This window comes from Pyxicephalus adspersus, chromosome 8 (genome assembly GCF_032062135.1).
Source record: "Pyxicephalus adspersus chromosome 8, UCB_Pads_2.0, whole genome shotgun sequence".
Classification (NCBI taxonomy): domain Eukaryota; kingdom Metazoa; phylum Chordata; class Amphibia; order Anura; family Pyxicephalidae; genus Pyxicephalus; species Pyxicephalus adspersus.
This window is the reverse complement of record NC_092865.1, coordinates 68,615,195-68,627,457: the sequence shown is the minus strand read 5'-3', so window position 1 is coordinate 68,627,457 and position 12,263 is coordinate 68,615,195. Positions and strand designations below refer to the sequence as shown.

The window sequence follows — 12,263 nt, the reverse complement described above, 5'->3', positions numbered from 1 at the left end:
AGTTTTGTTTTCTATCCAATTGACTACAATGTGAGTTAAAACTGAGCTACAAAAACTAAAATGCAGCTAAAATTCATGTTTGATACATATCCACAAAAAGAAAAAAGGCCCAGTGGTCCAGAGAGATTAGAACGGATAAAATAGATCACTCCATAACTGGCATTACATACCGATGCAATGCAGAAAATACGAGGGGGTGCTGAGAAGTTCCTGGCTTTGCCCAGAAAGAAGAGAGCAGGAGTTATGAAATAACACATTTATCCAACATATTCCCCCCTGAGACTGATGCACTTGGTACAGCGCAGTTGCAGCTTTTCTACACCGTTCAAAAGTCCTTTGGTTGGGCCGCAAACCAGCTCTCAGCAGCAACTTCAAAAATATCCTCAAAACTTTGCCCTTTCGGGTGTTTCTTCAAATTCTGGAACAGATAATAGTCCGAAGGGGCCAGGTCAGGTGAGGAGGGGGAATGGTGTAACAATTGGAAACCCAGGGTGTTCAATTTGGCAGCCACAACGTTGAACGTGTGCACACATTTTCAATACAAATTCTACCAAATACATTTTTCTTTTACATTTTCTGCCTTACTATTTTACCATTTGTGTTCAGATGTAATCAACATTTACATGCTTGCTATTCCACAGTTGATGAGGGTATTATGTGTACAAGATTAGTGATTCTTCATAATGCAGCCATCCGTATGTCATCTTGTGTCATCGGCACTTTTAGTTAGATTGAAACAACATTTTAAATTGTATTTAAAAAAAAAATGTGTAGCGTTCAGTCATTTGCAGAAGACCTAAAAACCGAGCAAAGAGGAGTAAAGCACAGTCACTGGTCAGCTCTATTATGCATTATCCAAAGCCTGCATATTTAAAAAGAAAACATGAAACCTTTGAAAAAAACATTTGAAAACGAATGATCAACGATTATTCCCTATTATTTTGAATGATTGTATTGTGCTCAATTCTGTACATGCTGAAACGATACAACTGTTCAAATATAATCAACCAATAATGTACACACTAGATACGATCGTTCAAACGATGCAGGAAGTGACATATACAGGAGAAAGTGTATCACAGAACAATCCACGATCACTGAACGACTGTACACACAATAGATTACGAACGACCATTGCCCAATCAGATCTGCCAGGACGGTCATTCGTTTCCAGCGAGATTCCTCGTTCATCGCCTATGTTGACTGTCCAGAGTTCAGCTTTAAAATTCTCTGCGTTTGTAATCGTTATGACTGAATAACTGTTTTTATTTCATAGACCAATCCACAGAAGACAGATCTTCCACTAGTCTGACAACCAATGATCCCTCACAGAGCAAAGATGAAAGCCAGCATTCTGTACATGATAGAGATAAAAGCACAGAGGTAAGTTATAAAGTTTATCCTGTCATAATGCATTTTATGCATTTTAGGTTTTATATTTGTATTTGTTTATATCATGTGAAAAGTCTGGTCAAACACAATTCGTAAGTAGTTAATATGGTTTACTTTATTGCACATCCTCTTTTTGCATTGTACAAAGTTTTAGTTGTAAACTTTTGTAATAAGTTTTCTAACATGATCTTTAAGTCTTGATAATTCAAAAATACAATTTACATTTTTGTATAGTTTCTACCTCAGACACTGTAAATACAAAAAAGTAAGCTTATATGATAACCTCTGTACTAACAACTGGATAGAGGTGTATAAAAAGCCTTATTAAAGATATTTTCTGGTATTTTGCAAGTGGGAAAACATTAAAAATTCAAAATACCATTCTTTATAAAGCTGATTTACTAAAAGTTTTGAACAAATTCACACAATAAACTGTAGATTTACTTAATTGTCCAATCGTGTGAAAAGAAAATATCTGTTTACTTTTATCATCTGTAAATGATTGATTAAGTGGCAGGACAATTCCAGCAATTTATCGTTTGAATATTCTCAAATCCTCCAGTAAGGTTCTATTTAAAGTTATTTTCATAGTCCATCAAGTTCATCCACTAGGGAAATAAACATATGCCATATAAAATCCTATACACATACACTATGTTGAGAATTAAAATGGTTGTGTAGTTTAAATTATGTATTTTTCTTGTTGCAGCCAGCCCAGTCTGATTCTGCTTTACAAAATGATAATAAAAATAAGTAAGTTTATGCAAGTTTTTTTTTTTTACCTACACCTTCAAAACACATTTAGCTGAATTCAGAAAATCGTACAATCTTTAATAGTTTCATTACCTTTATTTTATTGTTTAAAATATCGACTTTGTTAACTTATTGAAAGTATTGCAGTATCCATTTGACACGGGGGACAGGCTGTGTATGTCTCTTTTGCAATAAACAAACTTACCTACCTGCTTGAAAGTATTTAAATAAACTTCAGTCCCTTCACTCCTTTGCTGGTACAAACATTTTCACCTGGTCTTTTTCTTTTCATTTACATTTTAGAAAAGATTGTCAACAGGCACAACATTTTGTTTTCTTGCAAAAGAGACAAAGCTTTCTCATTAAACAACCTGCTTGCTCATAATTTTTAAATTTTTATGTTTAATTCTGTTTAGTTATCACACTTTTGTATTGTACCTATAGTGAGGAACCTTGACTGTAAAGGTAAAATTCATGTATTTGTTTTTATTATTGTATGGGCGTTCCTTAAAGTGTGCTTCCATTTGTCTTTTGATTTTCTACTTTTTTTTTTATTTCCCTGAACAATAAACCTCAATAAATACACGACTGTTCATATATTTCATTGATTGTCTTGTTTTTATACATTTTATTGTTTAACAAAACTGTTTTTTTTTTTCCATTTGTCTTTTTAACGGGAAGTCTGATTGCCTTAGAAGAGGAATCAACATTAATGCCAGATCCTTACTGCTCCCTTTTTCCAATTCCTTGTGTATCACACATTCGCACTGATCAAGATTTGATTCCTTACTTTTCCTCATCCATTGCTCATGCATTAAACCAGAAGCAGCATCTAGCTGGGAAAGTAGAGACAAGGAATAATCCAAGAGGAGATTCTTGTGAGCCAGGGGATGGCTACTTTGAAATGGGACTTCATGAGAAAGACCATGGTGTAGACTGGAATTTGTCAGAGAGAAACCCTTCAGATGCTCAAGACACAAATATCAGCATTGTACGGGTTCTATGGAACTTCTCGATTCATCGGCAGGTAGACAGAAATGTTAAACCTTTTTCTTCATGCCTTGTGTTAACTGACACCCTAATTGCCTTGTTTGAGGTCAATCGTGAGGAGCCAGAACAAAGTCTTTCCCTCCCATCTTTTTTAAAACTGAATTGCTATTTTTATTATGAAGATTTAACTGAATTCAGAGTTCTAATACCAGATACATGCTTGGCTCTTAATATTCGAAATGGAGAAGAATACATATTTATAGTAATGGACTCTCAAAATTTGGAAGATTTTTCTTCTGGTTTCCATGAACTTTGTTTGCAAAACAACATTCCACTGCCATCTAGCTTAGACTCTGCTTTCGAAGAGGGACTCCAAAATTTCTTTCAAAAAATGGTAAAGGAACACAAGATAAATTTAGGAGATCGTGTGCATCAGGGGTTTTTCCCAGTATGTCTGTTTTATCCTGATCACCTTTCTAAGAGTAACACTCAAGGAGACCCACACGAAAAAACTTCTATGGGCACAGATTTGGGTTCTGCTCCATTTTCCATCAAAACGCTCAACTCCAAATACAATACGGACATTGCTTTGCCAGTTTGGTTATTCTTTTCCCAACAAGAGATGATCGTGGTCCAAATAGATTTTTATATGCTTTCTAGAAATACAAATTTGTCCAACTGTTCCCCAGATATCTTCAGTCTGAGCAGAGTTCCTTTTGCTTCTGTAGTTGTGCATTCAATATGTAAGTCCACTGAAGAAAAACAGTCCCTCCAAGATGGGCACGCTGTCAATTTAATCCTGGACTCCGTGTGTGTCACTGCTTTTTTTGTTTTACTTCAAGATAAATGCCGTTTTTTATCTCTGTATAAATTACTAAGAGCTTCCCTTCCTGATTTTAAAAACATAGTCATTTTAAAGACTTTAATGAACATGAAAAGCACACAAGGTAACCTGCTGGAAACCAAGAAAACACATCTGCAGACTGTTAGGTAAGGACTTTGTTTTTATATGTTTGTCTGTTCACACTTCTAGTAGAAATGTAAGCAGCGTATTTTGTTGCCTAATTTACCTTATTTTAGAATACAAGTGACACCATGGTTTTACCTGTGCCCATTGAGCATTTGTTCAGCTAATCCTTGCTGAATGGGAGGGCTAGCCAATTTAAACTGTAATCAGATTATAACTTTTAGGATAGATCACATGACCTAACTAGGTTCTGGTTGTGTGAACCATATTGAAAGGAATAAACACGTTTTCTCCAGAAAAGGTAAGTAATCTACATGCCGTTTCTTTGTGTATCCATCCAAGCAAGACAGTTGACATAGAATCATGTTAATATTTTTTATAGGTTTGCTAGTAGCAAAGTAATCATTTTTTAATGTATAAATGTCAGGCCATTTACTAATAAATACAAATCATATATGGCCTTCAACAAATAAAACAGTAGTAAACACCTAAGATACATATGAATGAAAACTTTCACTGACTTGTTGTAAGATGTGTTTACATTCTTTGCTTCCTCTATGCCAGTGGTAGGCAAACTCCGGCCTGTAGGCCAGATATGGCCTAGCCAGTACTTTGTTCTAACCTAACGCCCCCTGGCCGATACCGCCCAATCCTGGTCGGCAACCCGCGGTGGAGCCGGAATAATCTACCAGAGCCATAGCCGCATGCGGAGCCTCCGTGTTGTGGCTCCCTTCCTTATTTACCCCAACCAGCGTTAACACTTCATCCGTCGGGGTAAATAGGGAACAAATGCATACAGAGGAGAGGGATTTCCCTTCAGGGGGTGTTCCTGCTGGTGGGCGGAGCCATTGGGGCAGGACTCGAGATAGAGTCGGGCCTAGTGTGCTCCTGCCTACCCCTGAAATGGCCTAGTGGCCAAAAAAATTTGCTGACGTTTGCTCTATGCATTTTATAATAGCTGAGTAGTGTGTCCTAATAATAATTATGTCTGGGGATATTAGGTTTCATCAGTCTGCACATGTGTTCCCTTCCTATGTTTAGAAACTTGATAGGAGGTTGAAAAACAGGGTTTGGGACTGACCTTTGCTACACATTCCCTACAGAGACTCTTAGAAAACTAAAAGCTTATGACAGGTATAAAAGTAAGGCACCAAGTAGTGATCCCTGAACATCCAGCAGCTATTAGTACCTCCTTCTTTGCATATAAAATCCCACGCTGTTCTGACAGGCAAAGTTGTGGCACATGCACACATTGCTGAAATTTGCCTTCCCCTACAGCCTTTTGCACACGCATGTTGTCTAGGGAAGTTACACATTCCTATAATGACCAATATGAAAGTGGTTGTAACAGCCAAGCATTCTAACAAAGCTGGATATATTAAAATTTGCTGTAGTTACGTGCAGAAGTTACTGCATTTTATACCTGCCGGCAGCTTTTTAGTTATCCTTAATGATTCAAGATCTTTAATGCTGTCAAATTTACCTTTTTATCTGAGGATAGCAGTGGTATTGTGGGTTATACTGCTGCCTACTAGAGGATGAGACATGGTCAAAAAAATAAAAATTGTAGGCCACTTTAGGATATATTTATCTATATTACCAGCATGCCTCCGAGGAAGATGAATGTCTTTTCATAAGCTTGACTGCAATAAAGACTTGTCCTATTAAGCCTTTTCAATCAAGACTAGACTTGAATTCTGGGTTCTTAAATGCAGACTCCGGACTTGCTCAGCTGCCTGGAAGTAAATTATATCTGGATAGTTCTGTGGTTAAGAAATCTTTCCCACAAGTCCTGCAAAGTAATTTTACACTGATTGAAATTTCTTTGAATAAGCCCCCCTGTCCTGTAGACATCTTTACCTATCCTGTGTCTTCCCAGGTATATCCTTCACCTTCCACCATTGTCGATCAAGTCAGTGATTCTTCTGAATTCTTCTGAACTTTGAGGTTTAGGCCACTTCTTGCCATTTCCGAAAGGTTTTGCATGAAATACATCAGTCCCTACACCATTCTAGCAGATTGTTACACCCTGAGCTCTCACTGTTTAGAATCTATATCTGAGAAATTGAGTGGTTGTGACTGTGGCGTTGCTGGATCTCTCCCCAGAATTTTTGCCTTTGGAGGAACATGGTCAACCCCATTATGTGTCTTCCAGCCCTAACAAATACGGGAACTCTATCATTTCACTTTCTTTTAAGCTCTGTACTATACATACCTTCAGGTTTACAGGTATTCTATTGGCCGCAGCCTATCAGAAAACGAGGAATTTGTTCACTTTTCAATGAGCATATAAGTACTCTCTACAGTGTTATTGGTGAGCTGGGTAAAAGTGGGTCTTCTATTCTTTTAAGTTGCATCAGACATTTCCTTAACGCAGCTGGCCACTGACAAAACCTTGATCCCTTCTGTGAAAGTCCCAGCCTATTCAAGCAGGCTTTCCTCCTCGTCTGTTTTTATTTGCACTTTTGAAACTATTTAAGGTCTCTGCTTCCCCATTGTTTGTTTTGTGCAGGTCTCAGGCCCTAATGGATCAAGGGGATTTCCGAGTGTTCTTTTTGGATGACAAAACTGATCCCAGTCCATGTGTATTGGTTCCCTTCTTATATATCCTAATCTGCATTTAAGTCTCATTAATGTAATGACAAAAATAGCTTTAAATATTTAGCTTTATGCAAATACAACCATTTTTAACTTTGCCCCATTCAACAACGTAGTAACTAAAAGGAGCGACACTTCATCGGTATTAAATGTGATTTATCACTGCTTTTATCAAGTTTAGATCTGTCTGTTAGTCTTCTTCACTTTAAAAAGTTCGGAACATCTTCAAACTTTCTTTATTGTCTGTATCCTGGATGTCCCTTCTTCAGTGACTGCCCTCTGGGCATGTTAAATATGTTAGTGTACCCCATACACTGATTTTAGACACTCTAAATATCCCGAAATCTTAAAATCCCCTTCTCCTTGTGTAGGATAATGCTGCTAGTGCTGCTTTCTACTTACTTAGACATGCCGGTAGTGGAATGGGTATCATGGATTGGCCTACAGTTTAAAGGGTTTAATCCCCCTGTAGGTGTCCATATATTCCAAAGGTACAAAACTTCTGTATACATGAATAAACTCCTAGAGAATAATTTTACTTTTGGATCTTCATAATCTTTTATTTCGTGTTGTTTTTTTCTTTATAGTAACATTAAACCTTCAATGACATTGCCGACCACATATCCCTCTGAATCTTTACATCAGAAATTAGGTGAAGAAAATCAGATACCATTTTACCTGCAAGTATTTGAGCCATTGCAATTCATCGCTGCACTTTCTGGGAAAAGTATTGTGGAATTTTTCCATAACAGTGTGTCTGAGGTAAGTGTATACAGAAAATATTCACATCCATAGAGAAAACTTCATGGGGTAAGGGGTCAGAAAAGAGACTGTCATAAGGAATTCCTTTTTAGGCTGCTTCGTTACAATAAATGTTTGAAATTGTCAGACCACTAAATTAAGGACTCCAGAACGCACATGCTCGGGGAGCCGTGTGTCACAACGGGAAGAAACTTCACCCAGAGTGACGTCATGATGCCGGAACCTACCCACTCTGAGCCTGCGATGGTAGAGTGGGTAGGTGGTGTCTAGAGACACAACCCACCCTGAGCGTGGTGACCTGGCCTCGGGCTCTGGCCAGTGCACCCCCCCAGTAGGATCCTTCTGACCCCGGGGTGCGCATAAAAACAAAAAACTTTTTATTGTGAACAGTCTTTAAAGTCTTACTTAACCCTCCCAGTGGTAAACCCGAGTTTTACTTGGGGTAGAAGAAAGATGTTGGAAGCGGTAACCCCGAGTCACCCTCGTGGTATGTAAACCTATGGGAAAGATAGTAAATACAACGCTTATCTGATAAAAAAAGGCATCCCGCTTCGTCCTTTGCGTCTTCTTTTTTCCTCCACCGGGCTTATTTTGCACTCGATGAGTTACCGGGGAGTTCCCGGTGACATCGGTATATGCGAACGTTCCGGCCGGGGCTGGAAATTCAAATCTATTTGCATTGCATTCAATACAAAATAACTGTATTGAATGCAATACAGTAGATTTATATGTGTAAAAGCGGTATATTGGCTTTCATGAAAATGTATTTTACAGTGAAATACAATAGTATGAAAATAATATTAAAAAAAAAAAAAAACTAATATAATATACTGTAAAACAAATGTTCATGAAAAACCATGTACCGCGTTTAGACATATAAAACTGGACAGAAATAAACCCCTCAGGTTTAAAGACAGTGTCTCTTTGAATCAGAGCAATATCAGCATATAATTAAGACCAAATTGGATAAATTTTATTAGTATATATTAGTAGTTTTCTTTTATTTTGGGATTGCACACTGCTTTAGGGCTTAACATTGTTGTTATCCATTTACTCCAATGAGTTCTTTTTTATTAAATTTTAACGCAGTTGCACAGAACAATGCAACATAAATATTTACAACTACTAAATTTTTATTCTGTAGATGTTCTGCTTTCAGAAAATATATAATTTATTGGGAGTTTTAAATATTTTCAGGCCTGATAAATGTTTTCCCATGTGTGTGCAAAAATGAATAAACTGCCATAGTACTGGTTATCGTAAAGTTTCAAGTAAACATAAACACTTTGAGATGCATATGGGGAACATATTTTACCTCCTCTGTATTTCAATTTTCATAGAGGTTTTGCTGCAATGTTGAATCTACCCCAGCTCCTTCTGTTGATAATCTGCAGACTTGCCAACTCCTACTTGTTATGCAGGAGAGCTATTCTCATACACACACACTGGGCTCTTCTTAGCCCTGTGCAATGCAAAAATGTAAGCACTACTATGTTTTTCACAGCCACCAGTCAGATGTAAACAGTTTGGGAAAATTTGAATCTGGTTATTGATGCAGAGACAAGACATAGCAGAGACTGTTCAATAAGCTGTATTAAACCTAGCATCAGACCTGCATTGCTAGAAGGTTGTAGGCTGCCACCGTTACCCTCTCCTTCTGACATATTTATTTATGTGGCTGTCAGATTGATCCAATAGCTACAACACTTTCTGAATCCCTGATTTTAATTCTATCCCTGATCTCATTCTACTGAGGTATTTTGATTTTACGGGCTATATACAAGTTCCCGGTCAGTGATTACTGGACAAGCCAAGCCACTAACATTTTTTAGGAGAAGGTCGGCTTATTTAGGCACAGACACAGTGTTTGCCTTAGTAGCTCCCTCATCTATTTGTACTAGTATATAAATCATTGCTTAGGTAATCTAAAAATGTAGTTTGTTTTGGACCAATTTGTCAGCTTTTTTCTCTAATTGACAGGATGAAAATGAGGAATTACGGCACCTCATGTGGTCCTCACTCTCATTTTATCGGACACCAGACGTGGAAGTGGCTTCCTGTGTTTTGCTGTCAACAAAGGCCATTTATTTTGTATTGGATGACACAATAAAAAAGATAAATCAGATACCACAGAGTTAGTGATTTATGTTTATTCCTAACACAGCATCTTTTTAAAAAACAAAAGAGATTTTTGCTCTTTAATTTTTGTGCTAAGAGAAAATCTTTGCTTTTTTTTTCCTCTTCTTTTAGATTCCCTAAACCAAAACAATGGCAGATTTCATCACTGTTTATTCCACCATTGCTGCTGTATAGTGATAAAGTTTGGTGATTTACAGTCAGTAAATATTGGGCTCTTCGATCAGTTCTTTAGGATAACAGGTACACCTAATGTTTTTTTTTTTTTTTTTAAATGTATTTATTTATTGAATAAGGAAGAAACATGATTCACCAATGGTGTAGAAGTATTACAGCAGGTAAATGTAAAATATAAAGCATGACATAAGATGAACAACCAAACAATTCATTGACAAAGAATATTATATGTTTGCTAATAATTTACCTTGTAATTATCTTATTACAAAGATAATTTGTGTACATCTGTTTTCTGAGTATGTAACTTTTTTATAGAAACATTAAATGATAGAATGTGGGCAGGTAGGAAAATATATGTATCATATAGAGTGAGGGAGATGGATAAAGAAAGAAAGGAGAAGGTTTAATAGTATGTGCAATAAATGAGGGATGATATTGGCTGTATAATTGTATTTTTTAATCTGAAGGATTCTTTTTACTTTATTAGTTATAAAGGATATAGAATCGTGAGTGCTTTCTTTACATTATTTAGATGGACAAAGCCTATATCAAAAAGAAATTTCAGGGCTTAGAAGAGTATGTCAGTAGTTTTATTAATGAATAGATCAATCATAGGTGCTCCTAGTAGAAAATATGTCCATGTATTGCAAGTTATTTCTTGAGATGTCAGAAGAGCCACACAGCAAAGCCCTGTGACTTTTACCTGTGTAGAAAAGCTGAATACACTCACCAGACCATAAGACTATAGCATAAAACTAATGGTCAACTATGCTTTCATTTGACAGAAGTCGCTCAAACCTTACTGCTGTCCAATTTGCCACCCAACTCGGCACTGCTGTCAGTTAAGGCACCAGGAAGGATGCGCAAACTACACCTCCTTTACTTAAACACTTAGTAGTCCCATTCATCAGATAATCTCATTTTCAGTTTTTTATTTCTCGCACAAATGACACAGCCCCCTGATTTTAGTGCATAAGTTAACATTTATGTATGTTTTTAATCATGTTGAAAATATTTTTATATCCTAGTTATAGAGTTTCAGGGATTTGTTTCCTCCTTTTTGACTGCTTGTGTGTTTAAAGGGGACCTATTCTGACATTTTTAACATTAAAAAAAGGCTGGCTATCCCTTTGATAAAATGCAAAAAATGTTTATATTTTTTATGGAGGTTTCATCGTCCTCTGTGGACAGAAAAAAACCTGCAGCCACCTGGATACTTGACTCACATATCCCAGGGGGCTTTGGGCTGCTCCCTTGCACAAGCCTGAGATCGGGTTCTTCTTCGTACTAGACCCAATCTCGCCCTGCCAGGCTGATGCACCTTCCAGAATATGTAAAAAAAAAAAAAAAGTGCCGTTATCACTACACATGCGTGAGATCTATGCGTGTGCATAGAGTGGCCTGCAGCCTTCTAGGATATGTATCACAGAAAGCTCTGGGTTTCCCATTCAGTCGTTACTGCCATGGTGGTAAAGACAGAAATAGAAGGGTCTCTGATTCAAATGTTCCTTTTATATAAAGTAAAAAGTCTGCTTTAAGGATGCATGCATAATTTCCACATCTACATCACCTAGTGTCCTACCAACCACATCTGCTGTGTGTATAGTCTGTACTTTCATAGCGATCATTTATGTATCATTAATCGTTCATTTCAAATGACTTTTGAGTAACATCTGTACATAGCTTAAGCCTTCAGATAATGAGGCAATGTGATCTTTATCAAAACATGTAAAATATGGGCTTTTAATATGTGGAGGGGACATGAAGTTACTACTGACTGAATAAGAATTTGCTATTGTTTTTTTTTTAAATATTTTACAATTTTTTCCCTAATGATAAGAATTGTGTAGTGTACAAGAATATGTTGTGTGTTTCTTTTTTGATTTTACTATTTTCTAATCTTGGTGTCATTTTCTTTTATTTGATTTTCAGGTCCTTCTCCAAACCATGTTGTGACATGTTTGACCAGGGACAGTTACACTACCCACACATTCATACAACAGCTCATGTCTGTGTTATCCCTGCTGGAACGAACACCATCACCAGAGCCTGTGGAGAAGGACTTCTATTCCGAGTTTGGGGATAAGAGAACAGGTAGATAACACATATTTTAGGTGAAGTCTTTAGAAGGATTACATAATGTTTTAGGTTATATGTGTGTGTATGTATGTGTGTATATGTATGTATGTATATATATATATATATATATATATATATATATACTCATATTAAGATGCTTCTGGGATCACACAAATAATTGCAGGTGAAATTGACCTCCTTTAACTTCTTTTGAATTCACTTTGAATTATGGGGTAAGGAACAGCTCTTAAGCCAACCAAAAAGCCCCTCAATTCTGGCCCTTACAGATATCCAATATAGAATACAAGATGTGCTTCCGTTTTTTGTTTCTTCTAAATCAGCACAGAAATACCTATACAATTTACAGCATAAAGTGAACCTGTGCTTTACCCAGGTGGATAATGATGTT

General features: G+C 36.8%; 1 protein-coding gene across 2 annotated transcripts in view; it reads left to right on the top strand.

Moving 5' to 3' along the window:
• The window catches only part of NISCH (nischarin), a 50,046-nt gene that overhangs the window by 31,773 nt on the left and 6,010 nt on the right, over positions 1-12,263 (top strand). Inside the window, exons 14-20 of one of the 2 annotated variants that reach the window (XM_072421044.1) lie at positions 1,277-1,383; positions 2,102-2,145; positions 2,827-4,125; positions 7,288-7,462; positions 9,443-9,596; positions 9,713-9,841; positions 11,708-11,869. In XM_072421044.1, coding sequence (XP_072277145.1) covers positions 1,277-1,383; positions 2,102-2,145; positions 2,827-4,125; positions 7,288-7,462; positions 9,443-9,596; positions 9,713-9,841; positions 11,708-11,869 — 2,070 coding nt within the window. Of the gene's footprint in view, positions 1-1,276; positions 1,384-2,101; positions 2,146-2,826; positions 4,126-7,287; positions 7,463-9,442; positions 9,597-9,712; positions 9,842-11,707; positions 11,870-12,263 lie in introns of those variants that run through there. The other variant, XR_011922024.1, reaches the window with a different exon arrangement.